This window comes from Neolamprologus brichardi, chromosome 14 (assembly GCF_056152115.1).
Source record: "Neolamprologus brichardi isolate AB-2024 chromosome 14, ASM5615211v1, whole genome shotgun sequence".
NCBI classification, from domain to species: Eukaryota; Metazoa; Chordata; class Actinopteri; order Cichliformes; family Cichlidae; genus Neolamprologus; species Neolamprologus brichardi.
Window position 1 is genome coordinate 8,014,932 of NC_142117.1, and position 19,049 is coordinate 8,033,980.

General features: G+C 39.7%; 1 protein-coding gene across 9 annotated transcripts in view; it reads left to right on the forward strand.

Annotated features, from left to right (window-relative positions):
• LOC102785730 (chloride channel protein 2-like) overlaps nucleotides 1-19,049 on the forward strand; it is a 211,472-nt gene that overhangs the window by 38,381 nt on the left and 154,042 nt on the right. For 8 of the 9 annotated variants that reach the window (XM_087850732.1, XM_087850738.1, XM_087850733.1 and 5 more), the window contains exon 1: nucleotides 810-1,058. The exons of the other annotated variant lie outside the window; for it this stretch is intronic. In XM_087850732.1, coding sequence (XP_087706858.1) covers nucleotides 1,008-1,058 — 51 coding nt within the window. In that variant the 5' untranslated portion in view covers nucleotides 810-1,007. Of the gene's footprint in view, nucleotides 1-809; nucleotides 1,059-19,049 lie in introns of those variants that run through there. 9 annotated transcript variants of the gene reach the window in all.

The window sequence follows — 19,049 nt, forward strand, 5'->3', positions numbered from 1 at the left end:
TTGTAGAACACCTGTCCAATCACTGGAGCTTCTGGTGCATTGTTGTTTTTTTTAGCAGCTAGCTTAATGCAGAAATAAATAGCTAAAATGAGATATAGATTTTACTATTTAGTAAAGAGATATGACACCAAAGAGAACATTTCACACATACTGTGTTTCAGGCAGCCTGTGTCATTCACTGATTTAACCTCAGTAATTTTGAAAATGCCCATTGTGATTTGTGAGCATAAAATTGTGCATTCCTACACCGTAGATCTGTCTGAGTTATTTTTTCAGAGCACAATTGAAAGCTTAACTCAAAAGAGCTTTGTCCCCCCACCGAAATGCAGACATTTCTATTTCTAACATTAAAAATCGTCACATTTTGTTCAGTCCCAGGGCTCTGTTATTGTGCATTCAGACACAGTGGGGCACACTTTAACCTGTGCATTTCCTGTTATAAGTCTAAATGTTTGCTGTGAGATGAGGAGTCATTAGGAGCTCTACCATATGACTGCAGCACCGTTCCTTATGAACACGGTTAGATTGATTGTCCTTTGTTTTTTGGTCCTGAAGAAGCTTGGACCAGCTCAGAAGGCTTTAATTAAAAAAATACTCCTATTATTTAACCTTTAATGAATTCCCTGATTACATACACAACAACAACAACACAAGCATATATACTAAACTAGACTGTTTTGTTTTGGTTTTAATTTTTATCTAAAGAAAATAAAGGATTCAAGGTAAAAGAAAAACCATGAACAACCGAAAGGTTCCTTCTGGCTTGACTGACACCTCCCACTTAAACTAGCAAACCAAAAGCTCCGCCTCAGCCTTCTATCTTGTTGAGAACTTGAGGCTATAAAATGAAGGAACTTACTGTTACCAGTTCACAGTCTTTACTTGGAGTTCCGTTTGTGAACTCCTTAACAGAAACTACAGTAAATCTAATGCTTTAATTAGTGAGAACACAGAGCAATAGCGCTGTCGGCTTTTCCTTTGGCGACCTGAAAACCGCGAGCTGAACCATGGCAGGAGACGGGTCAGATCAGCGGGCGCTGCAGTATGAACAAACTCTTGTAAGTCTGCGCTTGTCACCACTCTGAACTTTGTTCCCTTGTTCGACAGTGCGTCCACTTCTCTTGGGTTGGCGGAGAAGCCACCGTGTGCCCTTTTTGCTCGTTAAACTGTTGGAGACAACGACAAAAAGCAACGTGTGAGCCGAGTGTGGCCAAAAGCTGGAATAGAGATGAATGAAGTGTGGGGCAGTATGTACGTGCCGAATTCAACTGTGTGCCTATGTGACTGTGGAAATTTCTTGTGGAGTGTGTATGCGGTAGAAAACACAAGTTTTAAGTATAAATGGTCACTTTTTAAACGAAGTTCAACCTCCGGGTGTTCTCACGTGAATGGTCGAGGTTTGCGGTGTCGGAAGCCTGCTGTGTCCTGCTAATGTGTCCTTAATTCCGTAATTGCAAGTCATGTATTCTTGTGAATTAACATGAGCTAATTCCTAAACTGGTGAACACCACACACTGAATTTCTCCGGCTTGCGGCTTCGCTGTAGCTCTGGAAGTAAAGGTGTTTGTCCGAACATCTGGATTTGGCTCTGTCAACAGGTAGCAGCCGATAACACCCACGCAAGTGTTCAGCCAAACTCCACTGTTAAAAAAAATAATCTGGCCCTAAGACTCGTCTGTATTGTCATAATACCATATAAGAAGTTACTTACTTAATTGCAGTTTTAATGTGTAAGTGAGTTTATTAATTCGGCATACAAATTATACCCGTTTGCATCAAACAATACTGCATCCATTTCCAACCGATGAACACAACCGCACTATTAGATGCTTTATTAGCTAAATGTAAATTTTGCAATGCATATCTGACTGCCAATAAGTAAATGAATCTTGCTGGACAGCTTTTTGTCAAGATTTAAATTGCTACAATGCAAGCGCCATTTGGCAAATAAATTAAATGCCTGTTAGATAGTTTGGGTAAACATGCACATGTCATAGGGATTACTGGTAGTGTCAGGAGCTCTGGATGTGTATACAACCACCAGCATCAGACAATGGATCAATTCATCGTTGATTAGCGGCTTGGGTGCAGAAGCAACCTGCTGTGTGCATGCACAGCAGGTTGTGATGCAACTGGCAGCTGTGCAAATGTCTCGTGCAGCACCCACATCTGGCTCACCATTGTTATCGTAGGCCATCTTCTTTATCTTGCTTTTTTAAAAAAATTTTATTACACATTACACAAGCAGTTGTCAGAAGTCATAGAAAGTCTTCATGCAGCTTTGGATGACTGCTTTTAGACCTGATTTAAACAGCAGGGGGCTCCCACACATTTTAATGCCAGAGGGCCTCAAATGAATAGAGATCAGGGCCTGTAGGTTCCCACTCCATAAGAGGACTAAGTGAGGGCTTTTAATTGGTAAATTTGAGCACATCCCTCAGAATGGTTACAGGGCAGGCTTTAAGCTGAGAGTCCCCCTCGTGTGTGTGTGGTTGAACTTTTCCTGACAAAAACAAAACTTTGGTCAAGCCTAAAGAATTGGCTGTTTGAAGAGACTCGTCTTATAGGCCAACTGGATCCATTCAGCGGCACTGAGGCTTTAAATTAAGAGGAGACACAACTGTAACACTTGTTTGGGCCTCTGTTTCTTTTTTCTTGAAGTTTCTTTGCACAAACACGCACACACAGACACACTCGGCTCTGTCCACCCTGCCTCTGCTAATCTGTGTGTGTGTGTGTGTGTGTGTGTTTGTGTGTGAGATTACACAACTTGAGACCCGCTGATTCAGCGCTGGACGCTCTGTCACCCTGGCAGGGTCTCGTGCCCGTTCCTTCAGCTCTCGGAAAGAAAGAGGGAGGAAGAAAAAACGTGTTCAGACTACTTCCTTTGTTAATCTCGGCTTACTTCACAGCATATAGAAGATTGTTACAGGAACAAAAATTGTGAAATGGAATCAAATAAAAATAGCTCCAGTGTGCGAATAACCTCTTTTATCATAAATGAGTTCTCTCTCTGCCCCCCATCCCCTTGCCGTGGGTTGTAGTAACATGGTGTCTTTGTGCAATATTGGCAGTCGTGGTGGTTGTGTGGGTTTTGTTGTGGGCAGTGGATGCTCAAAGAGGCCAGTGTAGTTTGGCTGTTAGGAAAGCTGAAAGGCTGGCTGTACAGAAACACTGGCAGTAAAGCAGCCTCAACATATTGTCGGCTAACATCAGACTAACACGTCCGTTTGTGCGTGTAGCTGATTTTCGGCTGTTTCTTCAAGAACATAAAGTTACATTTGCGCGTGTTTGAATGGTACACGGTGTGAATCTAGTGTATAAAGTTACGTAAGCATACGCACATCTTTTGTTGCACGAATTATCAGCAAATGACACCTTCAGTCAAGAAGTAATATTTTTGACCTTCATAATTGTCAATTGCAAGGTTAACATTAGCAAATCATTTATGAAATGAGCAAGAGAATAAATAACTGAGCAAATGTTAAAGACTTCTTCTTCCAAGAAGTTGTAACAAAACTGTTTGATGGCAGTTTAAGGGTTTGGTTTTTTCCATTTTTTTTTTTTTTTTAGCTCAAACGTAAGGTTTTAATAGGTCTTGTACAGTGGTGTGAGCAGCCTATCAGATGTCACAGGCTAATATTTATGACATTTTCCATGGCGACCGCTATCATAAGCAATAAAGTGAAATCCTGTTTGTTGGTGTTGCTCCAATTTATTTGCAAAACTGTGCGAACGTGTAATAATTAACAGAACGATCACACTGGTGCCAAACACGGAGTGCATGCGACACGCGAGCTTCTTGGAGGCGCTAAAACAGTTGGTTTACTCGTCACGAGGAATGCTAATAAAGTTACGGAAAGTGTTGTAATGTCTCCTGCAGCTATAAAGATTCCAAAAATAACCCTGAACAAAGGACATAATGGAAAGTGTCTCTGTTGCAATCTGGAGTTTAAATTAGAGTTTTTAAAGGGAGTTGGTGGCAACAAGAGATTCCATCACGTTGCATTATGTTAATTGTGAGATGCTAACACGTATGTTATTTATTCATTTTTAAAAAAATGAACCCCCTGAGACTTAAATATTTCTAACCTTAACCCTACGCTATCAGATATGTTGTCTATTTACTTCTTTTCTGCTTTTCAAGATTGCGAAGTTTTCAAAGAACAATCAGGGGCCAGAAAAAACAGATGAAAAACAGTTCTTCTTCTTCTAAAGAAAAATGTTCCCAATAACACTGCTTTTATCAAAACGTTCCTTTTTTTTAAATGATTATTATTTTTTTAGTCCAAAAAAAGACACTGTCCACGTAACAATGAGACGTCTACGCATTGGATCATGTATTTTTACTATTAGATGAAAATAATGAAATCAGCAGAGGCTTGGCTTAGAGGCTATGAAAGCTAAGGGTAGCGCTGGCTAAGAGTCCAGAGATGGCTTGACTACAAACTAATATAAAGCAGGAAACTTTAAAGATACATTTTCTGTAGAGTGTCAAAGATGTTGATATTGGAGCGTGACCTATTATAAAATGTTTGACGGGTACACTCCTGCACTGATTCTGGTGAAGTCTGACTGGAAGACGCTGCTTCTCACCCTGATATTCTAGTGTTGAAAAAAGTTTTCAGCATCTCTTAATGTGGAATTTGCAGCACTGAATGGGCAACTTTCCCCACTAAGTGACTGAGTAAATTGTGTAGTGTATAAAGGTGTGGCATTGTTAGACATTAGAGTCCTAACATTGTGGACAGCCAGCTGATCACCACCTTTGCCCTTTTATCTCACTCACTGGCTTTGATGGCTTGCTATTACAGTGTGACATGGTATGCGTGGAGGCTTACGACCAGCTATTCCAGAACCCGTATCGGTGTGGTTGTTGGGCGTGCATGTTCAGTAATTCAGATATGAGTGATAGGACAACAAGCGAATACAGAGTTAAAGATGGTCACTGATTGCGCTCGTCTATTCAATTCAATTCAATTCAATTCAATTTTATTTATATAGCGCCAAATCACAACAAATGTCGCCTCAAGGCGCTTCATAGATACAGAGAAAAGCCCAACAATCATATGACCCCCTATGAGCAAGCACTTTGGCGACAGTGGGAAGGAAAAACTCCCTTTTAACAGGAAGAAACCTCCGGCAGAACCAGGCTCAGGGAGGGGCGGCCATCTGCTGCGACCGGTTGGGGTGAGAGAAGGAAGACAGGATAAAGACATGCTGTGGAAGAGAGACAGAGATTAATAACAGATATGATTCAATACAGAGAGGTCTATTAACACATAGTGAGTGAGAAAGGTGACTGGAAAGGAAAAACTCAATGCATCATGGGAATCCCCCGGCAGCCTACATCTATTGCAGCATAACTAAGGGAGGATTCAGGGTCACCTGGTCCAGCCCTAACTATATGCTTTAGCAAAAAGAGCAAAAAGTCAGACTGTTTCATTGGAAGGGAAGTTACGGGCAGGCGTATTTTGTGACAGCAGGTCTTCTGATTGGGAATGTGCTGCCATTATTATACTGACCGAAGGCTTTTTTGAAAACGATGAGGAAGTGAAAGTGTCAGCTAAAGAAATATGGAGACTTCATAATTTGCGAGTCCATATTTCCCTGTGTTTGTGGGGTGGCTCTGTGGGTTGTGTCCATTTGTCTTGCTGTGACACAGAATCATTTGTAACCGTGTGTCTTTCGCCTCGCTGTGGTAATTTTTTGTTTGAAGCTTGCTTCCCAGCATTCATAGTGGAAATTTCCCTTTACTGGATCTCTCTCTGCTTCATTATGCCTTGTGGGTGAAGTTTTTTCTTCTTCTTCCTTTTTTCTTTTTCTTTTTGCAGACAAGTCAAGAGCTACTTGACCCCCTGCTTTTGACTGTGTGCAGAAAGGGCTGTTTGCATAACCTAAGCTGGCTCTAACTGCAGATAAGCTTCAAAAGCCTCTAACAAGTTTTCTTTCTGTCACAAGAGATCAAGCATTTAGTTTCTTTTCACTTTCATAAACTGATGTGTCCACCTGTATTTACTCTTTCACAAACAGTTGTGATGGATTTGCCTCTTGGTGTTTAGGGCTCTTGAGGATGGTTTCACAAAAGCAAAATTCTTAAACCTGCTAATGACGAAACCACACATAGTAACGGTGCATTTGGCAATCACTTCACAGGCCGGGACAAATGGTGGCCGGGCTTTTTTAGGTAAAACAAAAGCTGAGATGTGTTTGTGCGACTTACGCTTTGTTCTAAGATGCATTGATCATGCAGGCCTGGTTGTGTTGATTATTAATCACCCAGAGATGGTGGGAGGGAAAGGTTAAGCTCGATAGGCCATTAGATTAAAAGGATGAGGCAGTTTTTAGTGTTGAGGCGTGTCTCGTGATTAGTGCCACACAATTGTTTTTTTCTTACTCCTCTTGAGTCCTTAACAAATATGGATCAGAGAAGAGATCAAAAACAGATCTTAGGCAAATACAGGAGATTCAGCAGAGCTGATTAGAAACTCTCAACGAGGTGATGTCAATTTTAAAAAAGAAAAAAGAAAAAAGAATGGATAACAAATATAAAACACAAAGCACATTCACTTGACTGCAAAGAGTGGTATGAATATGAGATGACAGGAACAGTTCTCTAGCCAACAGCAATTAGGAAACCTTGAGTTTTGCTATGGTGCTGCACTACATACCTCTTAACTGTGCTGGCCTGTATTAGTGTCTGTGTGTGTGCAGGCTTGCAGAGGTAGGGGTTATTGGGGTCTTGTTCACGAGTGATGGGTGAAGGCAGCGGGAGATCGACAGACGGATTGGTGCTGCGGCTGCAGTGATGCGGATGCTGTACTGGTCTGTCGTGGTGAAGCGAGAGCTGAGTGTAAAAGCGAAGCTGTCAATTTACCGGTCGATCTACCTCCCTACCCTCACCTATGGTCACGAGCTGTGGGTAGTGACCGAAAGAACGAGATCGCGGATACAAGCGGCAGAAATGAGCTTCCTCCAAAGGGTGGCTGGCCTCTCCCTTAGAGATGGGTTGAGATAGTTCAGCCATCTGGGAGGGGCTCAGAGTAGAGCTGCTGCTCCTCCACATTGAAAGGAGCCAGTTGAGGTGGTTCGAGTACCTGACTAAGGATAAGTATTGTCAAATATTATTTGAAACATTTGGCTTTTGAGTTTCAGATCAAGCTGTTGACCCTGAAGGAGAGGTAAAAGGAATAATGCTATATAGAACTATTTAAAACTATATTTCTGACTGCTATTGTTTGTACTGACGACATATGGGCATATAGGGAATGATCTATGGGGATTCTAAATATCACAATGTTGTTTTGTGTCCACGTGAACTCACTTTTACATTTCACATCTGTCTTTCTTTCAAGATGACCCCAAGATGTGTTATATCTTCAAAGAAAGTATTGTCAAGAGAGAGAATGAGCTGCCTACTTAGTGAGAAATATACTGTAGTGTAATATTATATAATAAGCTCAAGTTATTCCTGTCCCAGTCAATACCTATTATCCATGACCGACTCCTACATCATGTTTGTGTAATCAAAGTAAACCTCTGTTATGCTACCCGCATCTAATTTTTACTGAGCTGTCTTGGTAGAGGTTTGCTCTGCTGGAGCGCTTCTTGTTAAAAATTAGTTATGTTTTAAAACCTGTGCAGGTAAAAAAGAGAGGAATTCATCATGTTTAAATTAACTGTACAATTTTGTCAGTCACTGCGTCAGACTGGTGACCTGTCCCGGGTGTATCCCGCATCTCGCCCTAAGACAGCTGGGCTCCAGCCCCCCGCAACCCTGAGATGGATAATAGGAAAAGAATGGATGGATTGATTTTGTCAGTCACTTGGTGTAACCTGATAATGCACTTAATGGCGATAAAGTGGTAATAAAGGACAGTGGGAGTGCACAGCCGGAAGAAAGATGACAATCATGATGTGGAGCACAACAGATCGTGTGTGTGATGCTGTGCTTTAGACTGTGCAGTGCAAGTTGTGGCAAAAAAATCTACTGTTCTACAGTAGTAGAAATATTTAGTTTAGCTTCTTGATGCATTCTCAATCATCCAGGAAAGTAAATCTCCAAAAGTTGATTCTGTTCATCTGGACGTAGCGCTTTGTGGGAGAAACGTTTCGTCGCTCATCCAAGTGACTTCTTCAGTCTCAGCTGACTGCAGGTTTCCTCAATCTTATAAACAGTACATTTGCATAATGACTGAAACCAGTCCACTGAAGGAATTCACTTCTTTAGTACTTTTATGTACTATTTTGGTGTTGGATGTTGGTTTACACATGTGCCTAACAAGTGAAAGATCCCTGATTTTTAGACTGGGACAAGGGAAATCATTTTGGGAGGTTGTCTCAGAAAGGGCATCCACTATAAAAGTCTGCCAAACTGGTTTGAAGGCTATTCTAGTCATTTTTTTTTTTTAAACTGTTGTAATATTGATCATTTTAGGAACTGTAGCAGATGGCTAAATGTTTCCTTACTTTGACTGTTAAATTCTGTCTGAAAACGCTGTCAGTCACAAAAGCAGAATGATGGGCCTTGCTCACAAAATATCCAAGTCAACTGGTACGCAACAAAAGTAAATGGGGTACATACATATAGTAGATTGTGTTAAAGGGTAATTAAACTACTTTATCTTAAAAGAAGGAAGAAATAAAATGTGAGGATGTCACAGTAAAAACTCATTTTTACTTTCTTGACCTATAACATCAGATTGCATCCAAGAACCAGTGTTTACTGTTTACACCCATATCAGCACTTATGCTTTTCAAGGGAAAATGTAAGCATTTCTGTTTATATGAGTGTCTCCACAGATATTTATTTCACACGTTCTCAGTTTGTGAAGACTTCCTAATCAAAGTAGAAAGGAATGCATATGATAAGTTCACATCATAACTACCCGTCCCATCTCTAGATTAACTCCTTCGGTCTGAACTTATGTTATAATTCTGGTAATTCTTACCCTTTAAACCTTTAGTGTCTCATCACTTTGCTAAATTAATCTAACATAGTCCAGTGTATAAGATGTCATATGAGAAACGTATTACTGCGTTTTTCAGGAAACACTTTTTGCTTTACTTTAAACATCTGCAGACTCTTTAAAAAAAAAATAAAAATAAAAAAATGGTAATGGGTCAGTGAAATTGAAATAAAAATAGGACAGCAGACTTCTTGTGAGTAGGAAAAATTGGTGGTTGTCTGGTTATTGCATTTAAAAGTAGTTGTGGTGACAAGCTGGTTGCCCTGTGCAAAAACCTCAACCTCCGGGCAATCACTTTTGACCACAAGGCGGTTTTTTGAGAGATCTGTCTTCAAACAATAGCGGTCCAACTCAGATGAGTCAGATTGGCCTAAGGTTGCAAATAATTGCTTTCTAATTTATAAATGCAGAAAGATTGACTGCAATGTGTTGGCAATCTGCACTGATGAGTGCAATTCATCTATATGCCTTTTGCAACTGGGGAACTTGATCCAGCTGGTTTCCAGCTGGCTCTGTTCTGGATAGTGTGTTTGCCAAGTACCTATATCATTTTAAATTTCTTTTTCAAATTTGTGAGGTTCTGTCTAGACTCTGATTTGTGATTTTCACTAGTTTATCACAGTTATCACCAATGACTGCAGACTGACAATCCAGCTTATTGCTATTTTATTTCCTTCTTGATCCACTGAAATCACTTTGAACTGACTGCGAGTGGTTGCAGACCTTGTCCCCATCTAAAAAACAACAATTTCAAAGGAGATAAGATGACAAGTTCATCTCACACAGCTGCAATAATTTTGATTGTGCTGCAGTGTCCAAGCACTGTTTTCCCTAGACAGTCTGTAGCATTATGTTAACTTCAGAGAGGCACGCTCCAGTGCATTCACTTGTTTAAGTATGAGGTACTTGGAGGTTAAGTCACAAAAAATTTAATTTTTAAGTGCATACAACTATAAACTTAAAAAAAGAAATCAGAAAACCCAGCAATAGATCTTACGGATTATTAGTAAGGAAAGAACTGTTTCATGTGACCCATCCACCACACAAGTGATAGGTGAACAACAACCCTACATTTAAACAATCACTACAGGAGTCTGTTATGCTGGCTCAACCTTCAGTGTCCTCGAAACATTATCTCACATGTTCAGGAACTGAAGTCAAAACACAACAGAAAAAATTATGACAACACTGGTAAATTAAGAATTTAAAGTTAAACATTACCAGTTCCATGAGTCTTCTGTTTGCTTTTGCAATAGTGTTTCTCATAGGAAAACCGATATAAATGATTAAATCAAATATTGTGCACAAGTTGTTTCCCTTTAAAGTGTAATTGAGGTTGAACCTCATTGACCTTATTTACCTCTAACAATGGTGAAACATTGTTAGAGATAAATAACTATGTAGTCTGTTTATTTATAAAATGCAATGTTAGTTTAAAACTAAAACAAAAATCTAGAAGATGAGCATTAATTGTAACATTTCACAGCCATGTTTAATACAATTAAATAAAATAAGAAATTGTAGTTGGGGTTTTTTTTTGTTTTGTTTTTTTGTCAAGCAATTTATAATGGTAAAAATGGTAAATGGCCTGTATTTGTATAGCGCTTTGCTAGTCCCTAAGGACCCCAAAGCGCTTTATACATCCAGTCATCCACCCATTTACACACACATTCACACACTGGTGATGGCAAGATAATGGATATATAATGGGTATTTATCAACTCTAAGGAAATTACTAGTTATCTAAGGGGTAAATATCAAAGTGCATTGTGATTTATTATTGGTTAGATGGTTTATATGCTAGAAATTTTATTGATTTATTTGGGACTCCAGCCTAACCCCTACACAACTGTTAACTGTGCACCTTTGAGTGAGTTCTAGAAATCTTTCTCTGAACTATCCAGTAATCACCATGAACTAGGCGGACACGGTCTGAATTTGGTGGGTTCAAGCAAATGGGGAGTCTGACTTTGGTATCGGATCATGGCACTCAGTCACCTCAAAGTGACTTAGCTGGATTTTTGTTTTTGTTTTTTTTAGCGTTGACACATCAGCGGATGTTCAGTCCACTATCAGTACTATGTGTGACTGTGTGTTTGTTTGCTGGGAGATTTTCCATGCCTGGAGCTGCTTTTACTTCAAACACCTTTTTGATAAAGGAATTCTTGTTGATGTATCAACTCTGTGTAATGAAAAAGATCCCAGACTTCTTCACCTTGTTTGGCCTAACTACCTCAGTGCCTAGTGTTAGATTTTTGGCTTTTGAAAGTGCTTCATCTAAATGCTGCACCTAAACTCATTATCAGTCTTTCAGTTAGGGTTATTTATAGTCATCAGTGTTGACTTGGAACACACAAAGTTTTAAATGGTCAAAATAGTATTTGTTCTCTCTGGGTTTTTTTTTTTTTTGGTTTTTTTTTTGGAAGCCCTTTACCTTCTTTGAATGACAACCCAGTGACAGGGAGCCGCAAGCCAGTATACTCCTGGTGCTGATCCAAAGCCCAGACAAATGGTGAGGATTGCGTCAGGAAGAGCATCTGACATAAAATCTAGCCAAATTAAACATGCGGGTCATAAAGAGTAAGCTGGAAAGGATATGCAGCAGTTGGTGGTACTGGGGGCAAAAAAGACAGGAAGCCAAACTGGAGGTAGCAGAAGTGAAGATAATATTTTGATTTGGTGTGACCAGAATTGGCAGGATTAGAAATAAGTACATCAGAGGGACAGCTCAAGGTTGAGATGGTTTGGGACGTGTTTAACAATCTTTGTCCAGGCCGGAGGAAAAGAGAAACTGTATTGATGAGTCCGGGAGTATTGTTGAATATTGACCCTCAAGAATTTTGTATGGGTTCATCTCATACAGCTGGGTTTTTTTTTAAGTTCTGGCTTTCCATTTACAGCTTTAGTTCTTAAAGTTTTCAATTGATATAAATTTTAGAGAGTTTTAAAGAAAGAGAAATGTAGGTAAGAAATTATACTTATTCCTGTAAAAAGTATTCCCAGTGGAACTGGTAAAGTAACGGGTTGTAGCATTACCGCTAAACACAAAGTACATCTGAAGCTCATGGGACTGTCAGTAGTCTTGTAGGTATTTGCTAATATATGTGACAAAGGAGGAAAAGCCAGGGGATCATCAAAGTTGGTGCCATTCATGATCTGTGCACAATGAAGTTTGGCATCTACTGAAGGAGCTGAAAGAGATGGAAAGCACAGAAAAGAAGGCCCGTAAGATCATGTTGTTGTTTGTTATTTTCTTTCTTTTCTTACTTGTCTTGTGCCTGACAACAGCCTTAAGAAGTTCTAAATAACAGCCCCTTTGCATCTATTACTGATCTGTTCATGTTTTTTTTCTGTAGCCTGTGGCATCTTTCGAAAGCTGCCCAATCAGAACAGAGGGGGCTTAGAAGTGGGGCCTTGAAGAGCTAAAACAACCCATTCAAGACAGAGGCTAGCCTGAGGGCTTTCTCAAAGGACCATTTTAAGATAAATAGGGGCTTTATTAAACTGTAAATCATGCACCAGCAGAGCCTGGACATGACAGTGTTTCTGAAGGTTTGCTTTAAGAAATTTACTGTTCAACACGAATCAAACCAAGCTCAGCTGCTTTATGGTTAGTATTGATTCTGAAAAAGTTTCCGTCTCCTATGTTTCTGATAAGCCGCTAATGTGCTTCTAATAGCCCTGCGTTTTAGTGCACTTTAAAATAAACCAAGACTAACACATTTATCTGCCTCAACTGCAAGGTAACTGTGTGAATGCCACACACACAAACACAACACCCCTGTGTGCTTGTTGCTTGTGAAATCTGCATACTGTACAAGATCAGTTCATAAGCCTAGAATTACAGTAACTCTTCCCCCTCAGCTGCCTGATGTCTAATTGCCATTAGATGGAGTGTAATTAAACAGACGCTTGGCGGTGTTTAGCCCCCGATGAAGTTGATCAACGCTGCTCTTGGCAGCAGAGACACAGCGGTCCCTGTGCTGACAGATTGGAAGGGACGATGGAAGGTGCTTCGTTGCACCAAATGTTGTTTATCAGCAGGCTATACAGAACTCTTAGCACACACACCGTCTCACTAATAGGCACTTGGCCTTTTGCTTACATGCAGCTCTTTAGACAACGGCATGCAGGGAGGTGTGACGTGGACACATTAACACATCTGCACTCGTGCACAGCCCACCTGTTTATTTGTACCATCCATGACTCTTTATACCTCGTGCTGTTCATCCCGTTGCTGTGCAGAGGCAAACTGTTGCTAAGAGGGTGCAGCTCTGCGCATCCAATCAGAACACAGTAGATTAAATTTTATGCAAATGAGCCACTTTGCTGTCCTGTCTCAAGTGTTTGAGGGCCTGGGTTTGTTCTCACTTTCCGCATGGCTGTCCTCGTCTTTATTTTCTTTCTCTTTGTCCCCCTACCATTCCCGGTCGCAGACGCTCTTGTCTCATGTTTCTCTATCTGCTCCTGGATTGTCTGGGACTGAGCGTAACTTGCCCGTTCTTGTTGATAATATGGTGCTGATGCGAGGGTTTCTTTCAAAGTTTTACTGTGTGCCGGCTGTTTCACCTTTGAACATTGGATACTAAAGTGTTGTTGTTTTTTTTTTGTTGTTGTTTTTTTTTTTTTATATTGACCAAACCCTTTCCTTCAAACAAATCCTTGCTACTGCACTGTGTCTCTGAACAAATGATGTAGCTAACAGTATCCCTGTGAAGAGTCAACTTCTGCTTTGGCACAGATTTTCCTCTGTACACTTCCTCAGTACATTTTAAAATCAAACAAACAAGATAAGATTGAATTGCAGACTTTCACTTTTAATTTTGCATATAGGAATTTTAAAAAAAGTACATTAACTGTGTAGGCGTTGATAAGGATTGTTATCTAGATCATTTAAACTGCTGTTAGTTTCTCCAGTGAAGTTGAGCCTCTTGAAATGTCAGGACTGTGGAAGACTGTGTATTCAAACAGTTTTTTTTGTTTGTTTTTTATCAAATGAACTTTTTTTTTTTTTTTTTGTCTCACACGGTGCCAGATTGTTTAACATCAGTGTTGCAATCAGCCCAGAACGTCACAATTTATTATTTATAATGTTAAGAGTTAATCGGCTTTATGTATTATGTTTGTTTTTGTATTTCATCACTACTTTGTGTGTCCAGCATATTTTTCCGGCATTTTGCTTTCCTAGAAATGTTTCCTAAAGTAAAATTAGTTGATTTATTAATTAGTGGACACATGGAAATACGTTTGTGCTTATCCATAGAGTAACATTGTATTTTGTTTTTGAAGTGCACTCACTGTGTTTTTAAATTGAAAAAATTGTCCTTGAGTTGTTAAATCTTTTCATCTCTGCCTGTTGATTGCCTTTTAGTGTTATGTGTTGTTGGCAAGCCCTTTTTGATAAGTAACTTTATTACTTTATTCTTATTTTTATTATTGATGAATCATTTACAAGATGGAATTTTACTAAACAGCCAACATCCAAAGGACGTTGGCATGAATGTCCTTCAAGAAGCCTTGAGAACTGTTCCTAAAAACTACTTGGAGAGTGATAATTGTATAAACTGTATTTTTTGCTTTGTACACTGTATTTCCATGTTCGTTTGTATGTCTCAGTAAATCACTGGACAAGTTTCTCATTTCCTTTGCAAAGTGTAAAGAAATGAGGGGGGGGGGGGCTCAAGACTTTATTACATGCATGGAGAACCAGCAACAAGCTACATACATGCATGGAGAACAGGCTCTTCTTTGTGCACGAATTGAAGAGACAATTTAATTTATTTATTTAATTTAGCGATAATGTTTCTGGCTTTTAATTTGGATTTTTTCGTTTTATAGCTTTACACAGTGTAATGAGTTTTTAATTAGTTTTTTAAGTAGACATGGCACATTATATGCTGATTGGCTGATGATTTAAAACAAATTACTGCAATAATGGAATACAAACATGTTAAAGAGGATAAGGCCAGTAGGTTATAATTTAGATATATTTTTTATGTCTTACAGTTTGTTGCCCTTTATCTGCAACTCTCGGTATTTGTTTTTTGTTTTGTTGTATTTATTTATTTTTTTAAATTACAAAACAAACAAACAGGCGAATAAAATAATTCAACAGCCACCACAATAAAAGCTTGGCAACAGATGTACAACAGATCATTATAACATCATATATTAGAACATTATAACAATGCATCAACCAGATGCAACAATTGCATCTGGTTGGAAATGTGTGTGTTAATGATGGAAAATTCCATAAAGTAAATGAGTGTCATCATCACTACAATAGTAATGACAATAAAAACCATTATGAGCTGGGATAAATGCAAGTAGGAGGTTTATTCTGATGTCTAAATTTGAAAGTTAAATTCCAGTAAGATTTTGTTATTATTTTATTTTCTTAAAATTTTGCCATTGTTGTTTCCTTCTTTTTTTCACTCATGATGTGCATGTCATTTGTTCAAGTCAGTTTTAGTAACACCAACAACAGTTGCTCAATGCACTTTATATTATAAAGTAAAGACCCTACAATAATACAGAGAAAACCCCAACAATCATTTGAAAACCCCATGACACGCACTTAGTGACAGTGGGAAGGAAAAACCCCCTTTAACATGAAGAAACAAGGCTCAGGGAGTGGTGGTCATCTGCCATGGCCGGTTGGGGTGGGTGTCCTCCTCCATAGTTTACTCCCCTGTCGCTCTATCGTCTTTTGTTCTTCTCTTTGTGGTAAATAGCTGCCCCTCCCTGAGCCTGATTCTTCTGGAGGTTTCTTCTTGTTAACGGAGTTTTTCCTCCCTACTTGTCACCAAGTGCTTGCTCATAGGGGCGCACCTGATAGTTTGATTAGAACAAGAACCCAATCTATATATAAATATAGAAATATAAATATTGTGAAAGATGTACATTTTGTAAGAGTTTTCGTGTGTCAGCCCTTTTGGTATATTTCATGCTGTTCACACACTTGTCAGACTTCACAGATTTAAAGTATATTGATGCAGTCTCTCAGATGTGCTCCCCTCAAAGAACAGGTGTTATGCAAGCACAGTCCTCTTTGCTGATTAGTCAAGGAACATTAGATGTCAAATTCAGGGCTAAGTAAACAAAACGTGTCGCTGCTTTCTTCAATTTGTCATTCTTTAGCACCCCTGTAGTCATTTGAACAACCACATCCACAGTACATAACTGTAATTGAGCTTTGCTGTAGCAAAGGCAAGAATGGGTGCTACAATCCTGTGTGTGATGGAATGGATGAATTGTGTAATGTGATGTGACACTGGAGAGAAAAGAGAAAGATTAAGTCTGAGAAGTCACTGCTATTAAAATAAACCCTCTAGCACACATAAGCAGAAGTAAACACACATGCAGACAGACAAACACCTTCTGACTCGTTATTATTTTACCTGTGTTTATGTCACTGAGACCCAGCTGTGTGCGTCTCACTGTTAGACACAGTTCTTTGGATATAGCAGTAAGCTGTAAAACGGATGCCACTGACTTTTTCTGGCATGTTTCAACAGAAGAGCTGTGAGGGCCCTGTTTAATTTAGCATCACATTACAATGGGGCGTAACTCTGCTGGTCTTTAACTTTCTACCTTTTTGTGGTGTGCGACTCGCTTCGGCACCTACTTACAGAGCTTCTGGATGTGGCAGCAACTTCTTTGCTCTCTACTTTTAGTTCTCGTGTTATTTTTTTTTTCCTCCTTCCTTTGTAACAAATTTGTGCATTTTCTGTCTTGCTGTTGTTGTTTTTCTGTTTCTGCAAACAAATTCCACAGCATTCTTTCCCCCTGGGAGAATGACTGTGTGCCTTTGAACGCCCCTCTGCACTCTCACCACAACATACGATTAGTCTTCCCACTAACACACACACACAAACAAACGGAGTGGATACTATGGGCACACTACAGAAAACATGCAGGAACATACAGGCATCAAAGATGCACATTAAACACACATAAACACACTTTGTTTGAAGGTCTGCCCACTAGATCTAAGTTGCAGTTAGAGTGTGTGACTTGATTGTTAACTGGTTAATTCTGCAGCTAATCCACTTCTCGCCCATCAATCACCTCCCTTCTCTATTTCTCTAGTTCCTTGCCTGTTTTTCTCCAAAGTGATTTCTTTTTTTCTAATCTGCTTTCACCTTCTTTAACCTCTCCAGTCCACCATGAAACACTGCACAATTGTTCTATGGGTTGTAAATTTGGATCTTTAGATTAGATTAGCATTTAGTATGACCTTTTTTTATTACTGATCAAAGTTTTAGGGAAAGCACTATCTACATTTGTCATCCACTTAGTTGCCATAATTTGTGATTAAGCCACAAAGTCATCTAAAAAAATACTTGTTGGCATGTCAGGCGTGAAATGACCATTAATCTATCATCTGAAAATTTTTAACATCCCTGCTCAGAGGACATTTGTATGCCAGGTGCCCTTCCTGCTTCAATCCTTTGCTTGTTGGGAAGATGTGTAAACCGCCACACTGTGGCATCACCATCTGAAACTGCTGACCTTAATAAATGAAAATTTAAGCTGACATGATGCACTTTGATAGAGACTATCATTCTAACAAAATCAGGGCTGGACTGGGACAAAAAATCGGCCCGGGCATTTTGACTAGAGACCGGCCCACCAGGTATTATAGGAAAAACCATAAAGCTACTTCTGAAAAAAATTACTATGTACAATAATGAATTTCTATACATTTTACATCAGATGAAAATGTTTGTAAGATTCAGATAATTATTTGTTAAAAGCGAGACATTTTAAATAAGAAAGAAAAGTATTTCTTTGTGCCCCCCTTTCCCTGTTAATGCCCTACCTGGCCCCCTGACAAAACTTTGCTAGACCCGCCCCTGCACCGTTACCTGCTGTCAGCTACATAGAAAAGGATCCTGGTGTTATTTGTCTCTCAGAAACAGTTCATAACTTCCCTTCAACTCATTCTTGTCACCTAAAAGGTAAACCTGTTTCTCTATCACCTGTTCAGCTCTGATGATTCAGTAAGGACATCTCCTGGTTTCATCTTCATGTTTCCCTCTCACCAGATAACCAAACCGATATCTTGACCAGCAGCTTTTACAGCTGTGGCTCCAGCAAACATCAGCTGATCCTAGAAATTAATATTAAATTAATTCTAACAACAGCTGATCAAGCTTAAACGTGCTGCCGTTGTTTAGCGCGACATCCGCTGGTTTCCCCGTTCTGGCGCAAAGTGGGCGATAAACAAACGAGAGAGAAAAGCCGATCAGCTGATCATTGATAAGTTTCATGATTGAAGTAGAAACAGGAGAGGGAGGGGAGAGAATGAGAGAAGAAGAGGCAGCTGTGCAGCAAAGACACAGAATAACTCCAGCTTTGTGTCTTTCATTGTAGCTGAAGTCCGTGACAAACTGTGTTCCTTTTCACCTCAATACCAAACACGCAATATTTTCTGAATACGAGACGATTCCGTTTTTTACGGGACGGTTGGAAACTCTAATAACGAACCTTATAAATAAAATAAGATAAAACAAGGTTAACATCATAGCACCCGCCCAGCTGTATAGAAACTCCGTCATGCTAGCTAGTACGCAGTACGAGTTATTGTAACTGACTGTAAAAAGTCAGCATAACGAAAATAAACTCCACCTAAACTTGGTTTATATCTGACCCAGATAGACTGCAGGTCATAACTTCTTACCTGAAGTTCAGTTCACCGCCTCGGGTCTCTGCTCCTCCTGCCTTTCCGTCATCCACCTGCCAGCGTGTTGCATCTGCTGGCCTCCACCACTTGCTAATGTTACTGAATCTGTGGAAGCTCCGCAATAGCCACCACCAAACAATTGAGTTATTTTTACACATCTCCCAGCATCTGGCCAATCCATCACCTTTCAGTGTTTATACCGTTACGGGAAAAAAACGAAAAAAACCCAAACAAACAAACCCCATCGGCCCATAAAAACGAAAAATCACCATCGGCCCACCAGGCTAATGCCCGGTATGCCCGATGGCGAGTCCAGCTATGAACAAAATGATCAAAGATCGAGTGGTGGTTCCCATCTCTCAAATGTCACTGTAGCTCAGGTGGTAGAGCAG